At 37.7% G+C, this 18,505-nt stretch overlaps 1 protein-coding gene across 2 annotated transcripts in view; it reads right to left on the bottom strand.

Moving 5' to 3' along the window:
* Positions 1-18,505, bottom strand: part of PIBF1 (progesterone immunomodulatory binding factor 1) — a 295,171-nt gene that overhangs the window by 151,050 nt on the left and 125,616 nt on the right. For both annotated transcript variants that reach the window (XM_045287163.1, XM_045287164.1), the window contains exons 11-12: positions 7,620-7,785; positions 5,367-5,517 (exon numbers count right to left, since the gene is read on the bottom strand). In XM_045287163.1, coding sequence (XP_045143098.1) covers positions 5,367-5,517; positions 7,620-7,785 — 317 coding nt within the window. The remainder of the gene's footprint in view (positions 1-5,366; positions 5,518-7,619; positions 7,786-18,505) is intronic.

Below are 18,505 nucleotides of genomic sequence, written 5' to 3' on the forward strand. Positions count from 1 at the left end.
AAAAAAAAAGAAGAGAACAACGTCTTGAGAAGCAGGACAAATGCTTAGCAGAGACATGTCAGATAAGGATGGACCGCAAGCAAGTCACTGACAGACCACTCGACAGCGCATTCTTTTCTTATATATTTTTAACTTCTAGGTAATATTCTCACTTTTCAGCTACTGGATAGTATGTTTGAAAACAAAACCCTTCAGTTATGCAAGTGAATTTCTGATTACAAAAAGAGGCTCCAGGACACAGAAGACTGCATGTTGCTCTGGTTGCACTTAATCAATGAAACCCACTCAACTTCATGTCAGGGGGCATTAGCTAAAATGCCTCATACACCTTTGATAAACTATACTCATTCAACCATAATCATTCAACAATGGAAATTTTTGGCCAACCACGAAGTATTCAACAAACAAGGCCAGTGATATTCTAATTTCCATTGTGAACTGAGAGAATACCCAGTTTCTTGATCTTCTCAACACAAGTGCCTACATTTCACCCTAAGGCGGTTTTAAGACCCTCAGTATGACATCATAGGAGAAGTCAATTTCTATATTCCCTCAGCGATTTATGTACATTGACTCATATGGAAGAGCAGAAGAGCTGTCCAAGATGGGACGGCCCTACGTGATCGGGCAGAACCATCCACTGGGTCCCCAGGCTGTGCTCTCCATGGGACAGATTGCCAGGTTTGCTCTCCCACGGTGCTGCGGCTGGGGTCAAGTTGCTGACCTTTAGGATCTCGGCGGAGCAATCACCCCTTGTGCCACCAGAGCTCCTTGAACGAACTGTACACGTAGCCAAATCCTAGATTCTAAATCAAATAGTCCACTATATTTCTAATCACAGATGTATCCATCCTATAAGCATCTATAAATTTATTTCATATACTGAACAGCTCAATATATAGATCATCAACGATAGTTCAATAATTTGTATGGTTCTTTTGTAAAAACAAAATTTACATATGATGTGAATGATACATTTCTTAGCTTTAGCATTCAGTGAGTTTGTGAGAAATCTATAACCATGTATAATCCAAACGTTATCAAGCACCCCAGAAAGTTCCCTCAGGCCTCTTTTCCCAGTTAATTATTGGTTTCAACCATCCTAGAGGCAAACCAGTCTTCTGCTATTTTTCACCAAATCTGGTTTTTATAAAAATTCAATCATAAAGTATGAGCTATTCAGCTAAGAATTCTTACACTCACCAAGCATGTTCATTTTTAGATTCAGCCATGTTTAGTCAATCAGTGTTTTCTTTCCTTGCATTGAGTACAACTATGTTAGCAGTGCCTTAGTGGAACAGTAGTTAAGTGCTAAGCTAGCTATTAATTGAGAGGCTGGAAATTTGAACCTACCATGCTCTTGGGAGACAGATGTGGTCGTCTGTGTCTGTAAAGATTACAGCTTTAGCTGTAATCACGGCAGGTCTGTTATGCAACAGGGTTGTTATGAGTAAGATTTTAAGAGGCAGCAATGGGTTTGACTTTCCTTTTTTTTTTTCCATACCACTGTATGAATGTGGGATAGTTTCTTTAACCATTTTCATACTAATAGGCATGGGGGCTGTTGCCAACTGCTTTTTAAGACTTGTGATTAAAGCTGCTATGAACAATCTAGTACAAGTCTTTTTGTAGTGTAGTACTGGGCAAGATCAACCACACCACTTCATTAACATTAAAGCCTTTACTACCCAGCTGGTTCAATAGGGATGTCGCCTGGAAAAACACTCTCGACCACGAACAAAGAACGCACCGAGTCTTCATATTAAGGCAGAGGGCTGGCTTAAAGGGGAGGGTAAACATGCAGGCAGTTACATTTTTACATATCAGGCGGGCAGGATACCAGGGAGAATCCCCAGACATCTAGAGAGATTCAAGGTATGCTAGGCATTTGGGGCTGGGGGTCAGTGGCTAAGGGCAGCTGGCTGCTAGCAGGGGGTTGAAGGCAGTTTGAAACAAAATGGAGTTCCTCATGCTAAACTGGGTTACCACAGTATCTTTTCATTTATAGGGGAGAGGGTGTCATGGTAATGTAAATGGGAATGAAATTACTAGGTAACTGGATCGGCTGTTTGGTTTTATAAGAAACTGCCAGTTGTTCCGCATTCTCAACAACACTTAGTATGATCAATGTCTCTAATTCTAACCATCCCTTGTGTAGTGGCAATTTATTTACATTTTCCTCATGACTAACAAGACTGAATACCTTTGTATGTGCTTATTGATTGTTCATATTTCTGTCTTGTGAAGTGTCTGTTCAAACTTGTGGTCATGTTTTAAATTGGATTGTTTTCTTTTTTATCATAGAATTGCACGAGTTACTTTCTTATTGTTGCTGTAACAAGTCACTAGAAACTTAAGTGTCTAAAAACAACTCAAGCAAAAAATAAATAAATCAAACATCTCAAATTTATTGTTCAACAGTTCTAGACGTCCAAAAGATAGAACTGTTTGCTCCCAAGTTGTTTCAAAGTCCAGGAAATCCTAATCAGGGTTGGAACTGACTTGATGACAGTGGGCTTGGGTGTTTGTATGCTTATCCATACTGTTATCTCTCAGGAATTTTAATGTTTTAAGTTTAATATTTAGATCTCTAACCCATTTGGAGTTCGTTTTGGTGCATGGTGTGAGGTTTGGACCCTGTATTATTTTTCTGCACCATTTTACCATACCATATATTGAAGAGACTCTCTCGTCCCTCTCTAATGATCTCTGACCCTTTGTGGAAGATCAGCTGCCATAGGTGAATAGCTTTACTTCTCAAGTCTTTTCCATTAGTGTATGTAGGTGTCTGCTTTGATTACTGCGGCTATACAGTAGGCTCTGAGCTTGGGAAGTATATGGCCTCCTATTTCGTTTTTTTCTTCTTCAGTAATGTTTTATTTATCCCAGGCCCGTTTGTTTTCCATATATTTAATTTTGAAATAGGATTTTGCTGTTGTTGTTTATTACTGGTATATAACATTACAGCTGACTTTTAAGTTAACATTTTACTAGTAACTGTGATGTTTGCAACAGTACGTGATTTTTGTTCGGAAGTCATACATAACAGGAAATCATAAATTGTAGACTCGTTATCAGCTAAAGAGACATTATCTGTAGGGCTAATATGAGAAAAACGTTTCTTTCAGTCCTATCATTTTCCTAGTTTCCATTTGCAAGGCCAAATACAGATAATTGCAATAGAATTCAAATGTATATTTCAATCCTCCAAAAGAGTTAGAGCAATCTGACTAGATCATAGGTGGGAGCATATCATGTCCTGGCTTTAACGCCTCACTACCGTCATTACTAAGATAAAGTATCATCAGACTTCTTGTTGTAGGTTCCACCGAGTCAGTTACGACACACAGCAACACTGCACAACAGACTGAAACACTGCACAGTCCTGCACCATCACTGCAATGGTTCTATGCCTGAGTCCACTGTTGCAGCCATGGTGTCAATCCGTCCTGTTGATTGACAGGACGTCTTCCTCTTTTTCTCTGCCCCTCCACTTTACCAAGCATGATGTCCTTCTCCAGGGACTAGCCTCTCCAGACAACATGTCCAAAGTATGTAGATGAAGTCTTGCCATTCTTGCCTCTAAGGAGCACTCTGGCCGTACTTCTTCCAAGACAGATTGTTTTGTCCTTTGAGCAGTCCTTGGTACTTTCAATATCTTCTCCAGCACCGCAATGCAAATGCATTGATTCTTCTTTGGTTTTACTTATTCAGTGTCCAACTTTTACATGCATGAACATGTAAATGAATGAACATACCATGAATGAACATACCATGGCCTGGGTTGGGTGCACTGTGGTTCTCAAAGTAACCTCCTTGCTTTTCAATACTCTAAAGATGTCCTGTGCAGCAGATTTACCTAATGTAAATCTCTTCACTAGCTGCTTCCATGAGCACTGACTGGGTTCAAGCAGATAAAGTCCTGGACAACTCCGACCCTTTCTCCATTTATCACGATGGTCCAACTGTGAAGATTTTGGTCTTCTTTACATTGAATAATAGTCCATACTGAGGGCTGCAATCCTAGATCCTCATCAGCAAGTGCTTCAAGTTCTCCTCACTTTTAGCAAGCAAAGTTGCACCATCTGCATATCGCAGGTTGTTAATAAGCCTTTTTCCCAATCTTGATGCCACTTTCTTCTTCACAACGCCCGGCTGTTCTGATGATTCGCTCAGCATACAGAGGGAACAAGTATGGGGAAAGGATATAACCAGGGAGCACTTTTTCCTGATTGTAAACCATGCAGTATTCATTCCCTTGTTCTGTTTGCCCAACTGCCTCTTGATACATGTGCAACTTCCTCAGGTGCACAAAGTGTTCTAACATTCCCATTTTCATCTACAGTTTATTATGGTCCACACGGTCGAATGTCATTGCTCAATCAATAAAACACAGTAAACATCTTTGTGGTATTCTCTGCGTTAAGCCGAGATCCACCTAATATTAGCAGTGATATGCTTTGGTCAAAGTCCTCTCCCAATTCTGGCCTAAACTTCTCAGTTCCTTGTCAATCTACTGCTGCAACTGTTGTTAGATGCTCTTCAGCATAAGTTTACTTGCATGCGATATCAATGATAGTACTGGTTATTTCCCATCAAGTCATGTCATTATTTTGAAAGACCCAAGGTCTCTCTTACCGCTATAGCTTTGCATATATTCCACTGTCTACAGTGTGCATCTGCCCTCTACGCAGTATAATCAGTGAGTTCCCATCTATCCTGCAGGACTCAGTTCATGTGGCATCTCCTGTCCGAGGTATTCCCTACTGTCTAGGTAGAAATAATATATGCTCTCTTTGTATTTTCACATACTGTTATCTATTTCGCACTTATAATACTTCTTCTAATACACTAGACTAGGAACCCTTATAAGGCTATTTGCAAGGACTTCATACTGCACTCCATGCAATACATTAACAATAATTGTTGAGTGAGCAAAAAAATAAAAAGATAAAATTTATTATATATGCCTTGTTTGTTTTTTTTATCTCAGTTTCTGGAATTAAGATATAAAATACCTTTTAAAGATAAAATGACCAAAAATAAAATAAAACATATATTTTAATTTTATTTTCCACAAACTTTTTGAAGTACCTTATATTTTCTCTAAATGAGAGCTTTAAAGTTTTCAAACCATAGAGATTTTACAAAATATAGCATTGGTCTTAAGTCTACTGTACATCAAGTTGTGACTTAAGTGCGGAAAGTTGACTCACAGCAAGACAGAAAATAAAAGATTATCAAAGCATAAAAAATAAAATTATAAAAAATTATATCTTCATGAAATATAACAAAGCAGTTTTAGAATAATATCAGATTTGTGTTGCAAGAAAAAAAAGAATTTCTTGTGTGTGAGAGAGACTTACTTTCTGCAGTTTGCATTATTATCTCGTCAAGTTCTTTTTCCAGCTTCTCATAAATGTCTAGCCTTGCTTGATGCTCAGAATTCTGTGCTTGAAGTTCAGTAATGCGTTTTTCAGAAGAGGCTTGGAGACTATAAAATTCTTTCGTTAAAACCTAATAGTGGAAGGAAAAAATGAAAAACAATGGCAGAATGAAATATGTTAACAGCTATGACAAAAACATGATACGAAAAATTGTTTCAGGTTTTATTTGCTTTTTTTAATAAATTAAATGTTAAAAGAAAGTAGCTTCATTTAGATGATTAATGAGGAAGTAAAATATATTTATTTTTAAGATAAATAATGCAGTTCTTTTTTACTAAAAATTATAACAGACCTTAGGAAACCTAAAGAAAAATAAATTCAAAACTTAAAAAGCGGTTATAGGCATGAGATTAGCATTGTTGTTAATGTTAGATGTCTTTTTGTGGTCCCTACTCATGGCAACACAACATACAACTGAATGACAAACTGCCCGGTCCTGCATCGTCCTCACAATTGTTGCTATGTCTGACGAGTACTGGCTTGTTAGAATTCAAAAAATGATAAATTTCCCAGGAGGTCATTTATTTGTCAGTCTTCATGATTGGAGAAAGGTTTGCAAGTTACCTAAACAGAAGGAAGCTGTGTGTGGGAACTATATATTCCATGGGTCGCCAGTTTCCCATCAGATGTAAGGAGTCTTGGTACCGCAGTGGTTCAGGCTCTTGGCTGCTGCTCTCTAGGTCAACAGTTGGGACCCAGCAGTTTCCAGGAGCAAAAGAACGATGTGGTAGTCTGCTTCTCTAAACATCACAGTCTTGGAAACCTTACAGAACAGGTTGACTCTGTCCTATAGGGTGACCAGGAGTCAGAAAACATCGCCGGCATTGAATGTGGCTTGGTTTTCACCAGTTTTATCATTTGTGATTTGTTTGGACAACTACAAGTTCAACCAGCAAATCAGATCATAACTATAAACATAAAAAATCAGAAAATGCCTTTGCACACAGTAAGAAATTATGAAAACTAGTTCTAAAAAAAAGGGAAAGAAATGTAAAGAAGCATGGAATTGTGGTCATTTGTATAAAAGCCAAAACTCCTACATGCTTAATGATAACTCAAGACAGGAGTCCCTTATGATGACAATAATGAATTAGCTAACAAGAGACACTGCTAATAAAGGAATGTTTCAATGTCTGTGGTAAATTCTAATTATCAATAAAGTTCATGTAACAGGACAGGCCAAATTATGGCGTGGTAGTATATCCGCCTCCCAGCACAGCATAAGAAATGCATTATATTTCCTTAGAAGTAATAGAACATTATAGTAGGAATACATTTTAATACCTAGAAAATCTCAATTTCAATTATGGCTTTAGCACTTATAAAATAATTTCAAATTTACAATATGTGATGATTGTTATATTATACGGAAATGCTTTTGTTATTAGTTATACTTATAGATTTCTTTCCTTATTTTCATTAATAGATCATCTCCAAACTAACAATATATTCAGTTTCATCTCTATTTTCATGTTTTATATTCATCTTTGTAATTCTTCTGATTTTATTTTGGTACACAGTGTGCAGCATGGATCCACTGTTTTTCTTTTAAATATTGATGAGATTATCACAGGTCCTTTATTGTCCTAGTTATTTTTTCCTGCTACCTTGGAATAAGCTCTTTCTCTGAGTAAATTCTTAGAATACATGTGCATCTGTTTTCTGCTCTTTGCATTCTGCACTATTTAAGTTCTTTTATGTTTGAAATATTCTTGCCCCTGTATACTTCTAAAACAGAATATATTTCCTATTAATTAAATATTGAATAGTCACATATATATGCACACATATGTACATAGTTGTTATATTTAATTAAAAGTGAACATATCATATTCGATGACCACTGAAGTGTACATTACTGAATATTCCTGTCCAGAAAGATGTGGTCCTTCCTCTTACATACTTCAGTACATTTTTGTAATTTCCTTGATATAGGTCTTGCACTACTCTTACTAAAAAAGATTCCAGGTAATAGTCTGATTTGGGTTGCTACTACAACCGGGATCTTTACCCCATTTTTAACACTTCCAGTCTTGTTTCCACATATTTCCATTTTGTGTATGTGCAGGACAGGAATACATCCTACAGGGGAAACAAAGCTCACAATGGCAGCCTTGTACTAAGGAGCTTACATAATATGTCAATGCCAAAAGTAAGGCTTCTTACATATACCTCCAATTTTTTCTGATATTTTTCACATTCCAGTTGACATTGCATGAGATTCCTTGCAGTTTCCTCTTGTAGAAGTTGAACACGCTCACACTCAAAAGATTTTAATTTACTTTGATGGAGAAATTCAGATACTTTGCTTTCCTCACTCATTTGCAATTCTCTGTATCTGGAAAAAGCAAAATGATTATAAGACCTCTGGAAAGAATTTATATAGAGGGCAAATATTTTGAGAATGATGAAGGCAACAAATGTACAAATGTGCTTGACACAATGTATGTATGTATGGATTGTGATGAGTTGTATGAGCCCCCGATAAAATGATTTAAACAATAAAACAAAAAAACAAATCAGACACACACACACACACACACACACACAAAGAGCTGTCAGAGGCCCCAATATAAGAAAACAATAATAATAATAAAATTTACGTAAATATTACTTCTAATTCTTTCACCCATCTTTTATATACTTAATAATTCTTATATATTTACCAAGGTTCTTAGAAGCAATTTAGATAACATACCATAACAATTAACTTTTTCCATTCCTCCCTTATTTTTCTTTCATTCACCCAAAACTATCATGATCGTTACTTTTTGTAAGTCACTTAAAATAAAATAAAAACAATAAGAGCAAGTTTTAATTCCACTGTGTAGAATAATTTCATCTCAACACATTTCATATGCAAATCAAATGCCCCCTTGCAGAGTCTATGTTGAGAATGTAAGTCTTTTTGGAAGCGACAGGCTTATCTTAGGTCAAAGGAGTGGCTGTTGGGTTTGAACCATTGACCTCATGGTTAATAGTCCAATGTCTAATTCACAGCACTCCCGGAGACCCTTAATACATTTCATAGTATTAATTCCTACTTTTCCAGCATTGTTTCAGAATTTGCTATTTAACTCTGTCTAAAAAACACTAGATGGAGAAGTATGGTATGAAATATGTACATTAAAGTGTGAATTCTTAAACACTTGAAAAATAAATGTTACATTCGTTAGGATCTTATTTATTTGAGTATTACAAGGAAGCATAATGTAGAAACCACAGGTAAATACAGAACTACAAGTAGTCTAGTACAATATAAATAAGGAATACTCTCACCCCCCCCCCAAAAACCCAAATAAAGAATACTCTATTTTAGAAATATAATAATAAAAATGTTTCATTTAACATGTCAGTCTATATATTATAAATGTGAAACTATATCAAGTTGATTCATTCTAACAACAACAACAACCAAAATACCCACAGGTCCATTATACCATGTCAGGCAGCTAGTATCAATTTATTTATTCAAATATTTACTGACCTAGTCACTATGCTTGGTCATTGACATACAATGAAAGGCAGGCATTGATTCCTAAGGAACTTAGGAGCTTTCCCGTACAGATAGTGAAACATGAAAATTCAGTAGCGAGTAAGCGCTTCAGTTGGGTAAAGCCTAGGTGGCTGGCCGCATACAGGCAGGAAATCGCAGGTTTGTGTGGGAATGTGTTTGTGTGTGTGTGAGACAGCAGGGCCGTGGGCTGGACAGAAGAAACAAGAGTGCCAAAAGGGCAGGACAACAGCAGAACCCACTGGCTTGCTCATGGCAGCTCACCTACTCCTTAAAACACCCCTATTAGGCGTTTTTCAGAAACAAAGAGAAAATGGAGGCTCAGAAATATCAACTAATTTCGTTAATTAGGAAGAAATTATCTTAAATTTCAGATTGGGACCGAAACCTGGATATACATTCTTTGTAGCACTGAACTATAGACTCTGTAGCAACGGACCTTCCACAACACGGCATTCTGCGTACTACAGGACAGGCAGTCTTGAGGCTAGATAAACTGAGTGTTTCTTTAAAGGTCAATCCATTCCTGTGACACAAACAGTAACATTCGAAGTATAAGCAGAGGAGATAAACATTGGCTATGTGCTATACGCTTCACAATGCTCAGCATTTTTCTCTTTAGCAAAAGCATCTCATATTTAGACTGGTAAAAGTCTTATACTATGTAGATTGTTATATATTACTTGTGTCTATCTGTCAAGATCTAGAGGTAAATTTCAGCTTTTATGCCTACCTTTTAACATGCATTACACTTAAAAAACCCTTTCAATCTATAATTTTATTCTTAAAAATTCCTGTTATTGGAAAAGCTAGCATGGAAAAACTTTTCAAGGATAACGCTAGTTTTCCATATCAACTGGCATTTTTTTTTACAAGTAGATTTTTAGTGAGACAATTCACATATCATAAAATTCACAAGGTTGTGCCATCAGCATTACATAATCCCGAACATTTCATCTCGCTAAAAATAACCCAGTACTCAATGGCAGTCGTTCCTCTCAGGCACTAGCAATATTGAATCTTCTTTCAGGTACTATGGGCTTCCCTATTCTGGATATTTCATGGAAATGAAACGTACTATGTGATCTTTGTGTGTGCCTTCTCTTTCAGCTAAAGTGATGGTTCATCTAGGATTTAGCATGCATCAGTAATGACTCATCCCTTTTTGTGGCCATATAATATTCTATCGTGTGGATATGCCACATTGTGTTTATCTTGTCATCAGTTGGTGAAAATTTGGGTTGTTTCTTCCTTTAGGCTCTCATGAGGAATGCTGCTACAAACACACACACCCTTTTTTTTTGGACATCCAAGTTTCGTTGGGGACACAATCTTTTTATTTTTCTTGGTTGCACTTGTAGGAGTGTAACTGCTAGATCATATGATAACTCCATGCTTAACCTTTTAAGGAACTGCTCAACTTCTTTCCAAACTGACTGCTCTACTAGCATTCTCATCAGCCTTGCATAAGGCTGCTGATTTTGCCATGCTTTCATTGGCATTAATTATTCCCTTGTTGACTATTGCCATCCTAATAGGTGTGAGCTAGTAAAATTATTCTTGTATTTAAAAAAAATCATGCGTTCAAAATTTTAGTTGTATGAAAATGTCCCTGTGTTCCTTGGGGCAAATAATCTCGTAAATATGAAATTTAAAATATGTGAAATTAACATGCTAAACTATGGAACACACCCAGACCATCTCCTTGAAATACATATTGGATAAGATATACAGGATGTTGGACTGGCCTTTAAGATAAAATGTGCCTTTTATGGAGGCAGGGAAGTGTGAGTGATCCTCTGATCAATGCTACTCCAAGAAGGAAATTAATATGCAGACTTGAACGTGACCCACTCTTCTTATTCCTTATACGGCCCTGCAGAGTTCATTCTAGCACTGATATTCTTCCTCCAGGGTGAGCAGTAACAACAACAAAACCTATCTTCTGTCCATGGGAGAGTCTCAAGCTTTCAAAAGTGATGCTTCTATAAACCAAATGATAATTCTAAAAAACTAGTCTAGTCCCATACTGTTTTTACCGTGAAAGAAGTGAATCATTAAGCCGTTCTAATCATCCTAATTATTTCAACTTCTTAACTTCAACTATGACAACACTGAACAAACATTGGAGCTACAGAGTGGCTGCCACAGTGAGCTTTGGATGAAGACAAGAGCATGGTGGACAGTTTCAGGTAACTCCCTTTTACTCATTTGGCAAGATTAACATTTTACGCTGCTGACTCAGACTTCTCATCCTATCATCTGAACCTGAACTTCTTATGAACATTACATCTGTTTTATCCACACATTAAAAACTTTTCTGCTTAATGTTGTAAATCAACATGCCAACCTTAAGAGGTCATGTGTCCTGTAACTTTAAAATATAATGATAACCTCTCATCCATCATTTTTAAGGACCATCCTGCTCTGGGCTCTGTATTTGGCTAGGTTTGTCTTCATGCTACATCTATAAGTAACTTTTTCAATTTTCTAAGACCCACCCATTGTCACACCTCACTTTAAACATGATAATATAGAAATCTTATGATACACCGTTGCCTCTGAAGAAATATTCCCAGCCACAGAGCCTTTGAACTGGAAGGACAAGCAGGAAAAAAAAAGGAGCTATTATGTAGGGAGCTACCAAGATGTTATTAATCCAGAAGAGATGCTCTCAGATTACAATGATTCAAACTCCAAGCAGCATGTTCTGCAAGGCTCAGAAATAACCCCAGGAAGGGCATCACCACAGTGCTCAGTTCTCAAAATTGGGAGAAAACATTTGAATCAAAGGACTGGATAAAATATTATTTAAATAGCAAAGATTTTAAAAAGAAGATTGGCCAGCATTCATTACATAGATGCTGTGACAACATCAACTATAGCATCAAAGAATAACCTGGAAAGAGGGTTGCTAGACACCGTACTTGTTACAGTTTTTGTTCTTCTTCACGTTCTTGTTACACTCTGAGCTATGCAGTTTCTATACTATCAGCAAAAGTTATCCTTGAGTAAGATCAAAGGCTGATATAATTTTTAACCTTTTCATTTTATCCTAAATTAAAAAAAAAATTTCAATGAGAAACAACATTTGATTCTTGAATCCTGTACATACACACACAGAGTGCATGGCTTCTTCAATGTTAAACTGAGCATTTTTTTCTGAACCCATGTTATCTAATCTCATTTGGTAGACAGACAACCTATGGCAAAAATACCCCTGCATCCCACCACACAAAGTATTATATCTGGTGATGAAATTCATCTCATCACCATGGCCAGAAAGTGGCCGTAAGTGAAGATGCTTTGCTCTGTTTGGAAGAAAGGCAGTGAAGTGGTTGAGGTAAGGCAAATGCAAAATCATGTGTAGAGAAGAGCCTAAGAAGTAGGCTCGGATCTCATGTAAGACTGGCAAAAGAAGCTCAACAAAATAAATTATCAAGGGTTCATGGGGGAGGGGGGGGCAGGGAGGGAGGGGAAAAATGAGGAGCTGATGCCAGGGCTCAAGTGGAAAGCAGATGTTTTGAGAATGATGATGGCAACAAATGTGCTTGACATAATGGATGTATGTATGGATTGTGATAAGTGTTGTACGAGCCCTCAATAAAATGATTTTAAAAAATAACAGGTACTCTAGTTACTGGTAAGAGCTCAGGGAAGGATTTCTAGCAATAAGGCATTAGGCAGAAAGTAATGAGCGAGACTTGGGGCCAATACAGAGAGACTACAATGACTTATAAGAACACCTGTGCAATTAGTCATGGCTGTGTCGCTAACCCCAGTAAGGAAGTGGGCCAGTAGCTGCTGATAGATGTCCTGCACTCGAAAGGAGTGTTGGGAAGTGGAGAGAGATTGGAGTCTTCTGAATGGAAGCCATTGATGGGACTCAGCTGTGAGAGATTGGAGCTAGAAATAGAAAATGACGTTTCTAATAAACTGGGATTCCAATCTTGGCTACTATGTTAGTCTGGGTTGGCCACAGAAACAAATTTATAGGCACATATGTGTATAAGAAAGAGCTTTATATAAAGAGTAATTGTATATTATGAAAACATCCCAGTCCAGTCCACCTCAAAATCAAGCCCATACATCCAATATTAGCCCTTATGCCTGAAACCAGTCTGTAAATTCCTCTTTAGACTCACACAACACATGCAATGATGCCGAGTGCAGGAAGATCACAGGCCAGTTGGTGGAAAGTCTTGTGGATCCAGTGGCAGTGTAAGCATCTTGGCACTGGCAGGGGTCTCCACGTGGCTCCTCTAGCTCCAAGGCTCTAGCTCCCTCAGCGTAACTCCACATGTCTTGTCAGCAGGAAGATGAAACTATTTATGTCTGTTGCGCCTCCAAAATGAGGTCATCAAGCTGCAACCCGATTGACAGGCTAAACTCCACCCCTTCACTCTTTTTTAAAAAAAATCAATTTATTGGGGCTCATACAATTCATCACAATACATAGATCAATTGTGTAAAGCACATCTATACATTTGTTGCCCTCATTATTCCCAAAATTCGCTTTCCTCTTGGGTTCCTGGAATCAGCTCATTTTCCTTTTTCCCCCTCCCCTTCCCTTCCTCCTCCCCTCTCCCCCATGCACCCTTGATAATTTATAAATTATTATTGTATCTTACACCCCTTCACTCTTAATAGTCTCAAGTTGACACCAGATTCTGTAGCTACCACAGCTACTTAGATGGAAAACCAATGTCCTTATTCTGGTGTCTTAGATTTTTTTCTTTTCCCCCATTTTTTTCAGAAGTCACAGTGAACTGATGTTCAATTCCATTTGAGTTTTTCATCTAGTTGTTCTCAGGGGATAAGAACATTTTTTTAAAGGAACATTTTGGTGTGCTTTCTAGACCTGTACTGCATGCATTTATTTATACACTTATACCATATGTTCCAATGCGGCTGGATGAGTCACGGAATGATAATTAACTGAACCTTAAAACTTATGTACTCTAAATATGAGCTAAGGAAAAAACCCAGCTCTCATCTCTTTGGATTTTGTGCATCAGAAAAGCTAATCTGTGTAGGCTGATGATATTAAATCAATGAATTTTAAATTACCTTCAAAGGCAAGTTTCTTGCTCTAGGTAGTAATGTATGTATATTATGTATACATTTGAAGCACAGTGAGTCTGAGGTGCCACAAGACCTTTAATAATCTTTTTTCTCCATAAAGTGTATATTTTCACTTCTTACTTCTTTAAAAATTGCTATTCCGTATGTGACCTATTTTCCACAAACCAGAATATTTAATTTTTCACTATCTCATTTATTTTAAAATATGATGCATTGACAATAAGTTAGATTCTAGCAATGAACACACACAGCCTCAATGCTCTGCAGGAGGTCACATTCCAGTGGTGAAAGACACAGCTATATGGACGTGTGGCACCCATCACCACTGCCAGGGAATCAATTCCTACTCATTGGGACCCTAGAGAACACAGCAGAGCTGTCCCTGTGGCTTTCTGAGACTGTCAATCCTTATGAGAGCACAGCGCCTCATCTTCCCCTCTTCAGGTAGCTGGGGGTTTGAATTATTGACCTTGGGCCCAATACATAACCTGCTATGCTACCAGGCTGCTTAGTGTATGCAATAGTTAAGTGCTTAATAGGGATAATGTGTTAGGCCAGGTTGACCATGGAAACAAAGCCAGAGGCACTCATATGTGTGTCAGAGAGAGCTTTATATCAAAGAGCAACTGTATATTGAGACAACATCACAGCCCAGTCCAGATGAAGTCCATAAGTTTGATATTAGCCATATGTCCGATACTACTCCATAGAATTCCTCTTCAGACTCACAGAGCATACACAATGATGCCGAATGCAGGAAGACCACAGGCCGGTGGGTGGAAAGTCTTGTGGATCCAATGCTGGTGGAAGCATCTCAGCCTGGCTCCTCAACAGGAAGGTGAAGCAGAGAGAGAATGCGACCCCCACTCCCCCTATCCCGAGAGAGGGGAAGTTCCCAAAATCCTCATGAGAAGGCCATGTCCACAAGGAGACATCATCAGGCTGTGACCTGACTGACAGGCTAGACTCCACCCCTTCACTCTTAACATCCTCAAGTAGACACGGGATTATGTAACTACAACAGATAATAATAATGACAATAAAGAAGGCTGAGGCTGTAGAGAGTGACAGGGGTCTTAGTGTTAGTACTATTTTAGAGGTTGGACAAGGAAGAAAAGTCTCAATTAAGGTAATATTTGAGCAGACATATATACCAAATTTTAATAAAACCTGTATTTTATAACTAATTAATTAGGACACAGTTACTGAATATCTCTACTCTACTCTACTCCTTTACTCACAGCTATCGAGTTGATACACAGCAACCCTGTAGGGCACGACAGAACTACCCCTGTGAGTTTCTGAGGCTGTAACTCTACAGGATTAGAAAGCCCTGGCTTTCTACTGGGGAGTGACTGGTGGTTTCAAACTGCTGACTTTGTAATAGCCCCTGGGTAACCACCATGCCACCAGGGTTCCTACTGAATACCTGCATAGCCAAAATTTATGTTACGTATTGAAGGAATTGGGTCATGTGATTGTGGAGGCCTGGTAAGGTCCAAATCTGTAGGGCAGGTGACAGGTAGAGTAAAGTGAAAGAAAGTTCTGGTGAAATGTCTAATTATAGTTTGGAGCCAGAATATACCTTAGGGAAATCGTCTCTTTCTCTTAAGGCCTTCAACTGATTGGTTGAAAGGTGTCCACACCATGAAAGGTAATCTGCTTTTGGTTAGGGCCAATTTATTTAATAGCAGGCAATGACTTCCCAACTGCTACCCGTCTAATATTTTACAAAAAACTGGGCACAATAGTCCAGCCATAATGACACATAAAATGAACCATAATATTGCCAGATTTTTCTCCCAAATGGCTCTATTAATTTAAAATCAACCAGAAGTATATAAACTACAGCTTCTCCATATCCTTATCAATATTTGTTTGATGTTATATATAAAACATTGACCTATGTATGTTATTCATGAGAACCATGATTTTATACAGAATTTACTAACCGTTCCCCTGATGTTATAAATTACGCAGTTTCCAAAGTTACTCAACCCCTTTCCAGAATATTATTTTTTGGCTCCATTGCTTTTCAGGTGTAATTATTACTCTATTGTCAGATAAGTTTCTTCTAAATTCTCATATCATTTTACACACCAAACAGTTTATTCACCCACCCAATGCAATACGTTTTACTTTGAATAATGTCTGAATGTTTAAAACTAAAATATATTTTTAAAGGAAGAAAACTGTCACAATTAAAGGCTACTCTATGCATTGTGCTGCAAAATCCCTATACTGAGCAATACACTCTGTGAGAACATAAGCCCAAGGTGCCTTCTTATTAAAGGAAATTCCCATTTAGATCCATATGATCTGATGTGATTCTTGGGGGGGAAAATGTAAACCCAACTCATTATTTAGACATATTTCACAGATGTATCTAAAGATATCAAGAACTTTAAATACAGTAATTTACAAAAAGTATATACCCAGAATAAATGATATCACTGTACAGGAGAGGAGAGGTTTGAGAAGAAAGTTTTTATATTGCACAGTTCTACTGAAAAGTGATCTCACTAAACGCGTCCGTCGGAGCCCATTCAATCCAATCTATCCCTGCCCCGGGCGACCCCAGGAGTGGCAGGGTGCAAGTGTTCAGCAAAGGTTTCTTGGCCGTAATCTTGACAGAAGCAAACCACCAGGACTTTCCTCTGTGGCTCCTGAGTGAGCAAATACCAACCATATTCATGTGCCTCAGTGAGTTACTGCAGGCAATAAAGTTTTTTCGTTCAATAGGACAATTTTAAAACTGCAAAATTGAGTGCTTTCTATTTAAAAAATGTAGGGTCAGATATATATTGTACATATACATACACAACAAACTATGATGAGCAAAGTAAGGGATTACTCTATTACCAAAATTTAATAAAGTAAGTCTTTATTTGTTGTTTGCTTTTGGACATCCTAAAAATATTTGAAAGATCTCTGAATCTAGAAATAAAGAAAGTCTTAGCCTACCACAACCAATCTACAAATTTTAAACTTTACTTTCAAAATGTAGCTTTATAAAACTTAGAATATGTGTACATCTATGTATACATATATTTTATATTTCTATAAATTAATATCACTATTACCAACTGAATTTTGAAAGGTAGCTTTTGGAAAATGTACCAATCATCCCCTAAAATAAATTTTCACATGTACACTGGTACAGATAGGAACTGGAAACACAGGGAATCCAGGACAGATGACCCCTCAGGACCAGTGGTGAGAATGGCAATACCGCGGTGGAAGGTGGAGGGAAGGTGGGGTAAAAAGGGGGAAGCGATTACAAGGATCTACATATAACTCCCTCCATGGAGGACGGGAAACAGAAAAGTGGGTGAAGGGAGACATCAGTCAGTGTAAGACATGAAAAAAAAATTGTATAAATTATCAAAGGTTCATTGGGGGGGGGGGCAAGAAAGGGGGCAGAAATGAGGAGCTGATTCCAAGGGCTCAAGTAGAAAGCAAATGTTTTGAGAATGATGATGGCAACAAATGTACAAATGTGCTTGACACAATGCATGTATGTATGTATTGTGATAAGAGTTGCATGAGCCCCAATAAAATGATTAAAAATAATTTTTCATATTCTCATATATCTAGTATGCAAATATGATAGTCATTTCTTCAATTAAATAACTTCACACATAAGTTGGCAAGGAGGGAAGATCTTCATCTTGTTATTCAGGTCACATATCAGCGAGATATATTGTAATTTGCCCTCCTAACGGATTATACCTTTGCTCTAGTTGAAAAATCATTGTATATAATGAGAGAAGTTACTGAGCAGGAGTACATGTGAAAGTTCTGCATGTAGAAACATATTAAGGACTACTGTTATATATGAAGGGGTGCCCACCCACAAAATGTATTTTTTTTAAAATCAAAGGTATGTATTTAACTTTTATAACCAAACAACCTTATCACCTTCAAAGTACTCTCCATTACACTTAATACACGTGTCAAATCTGCGATTCCATTCTTGGAAGCATTTCTTAAACTCATCTGTTTGGATGGCTGATAGTACCTCCCTCATTTTTTTTCTTTCACGTCTTCTACATGGTCAAATTGCTGTCCTTTCAAGCCCCTCTTCATTTACAGAAAGAAAAAGAAGTTGCACGGCGGGAAGTCAGGTGAGTCAGGCCCGTGGAGCAAGAGCGGTATGCTGTTTTGGGCCAAAAACTAGTGCACTGAGATGGCTGTGTGAGCAGGTTCATTGTCGTGGTGGCAAAATCAGTCCCCTCTTTGCCACAAATCAGGCCTTTTTGTGTGTGTGTCACACATTGTTATGCAATCTTTCTAGAACCTCTAAATAGAAAGCGTAATTAACAGTCTGACCTGGTGGAACAAACTCCAAATGCACTACAAGTAGACATTTCCATCCCTGCAGGAAGTTGACAGATGTCCAAAACGCGATCCATCATCAATTAACATTTCACCTTTTTTGCGATGAGAAAACCATTTG

The sequence above is a fragment of the Echinops telfairi genome, unplaced genomic scaffold (genome assembly GCF_000313985.2).
Source record: "Echinops telfairi isolate 266 unplaced genomic scaffold, ASM31398v2 ScPeMD7_11;HRSCAF=52, whole genome shotgun sequence".
Classification (NCBI taxonomy): domain Eukaryota; kingdom Metazoa; phylum Chordata; class Mammalia; order Afrosoricida; family Tenrecidae; genus Echinops; species Echinops telfairi.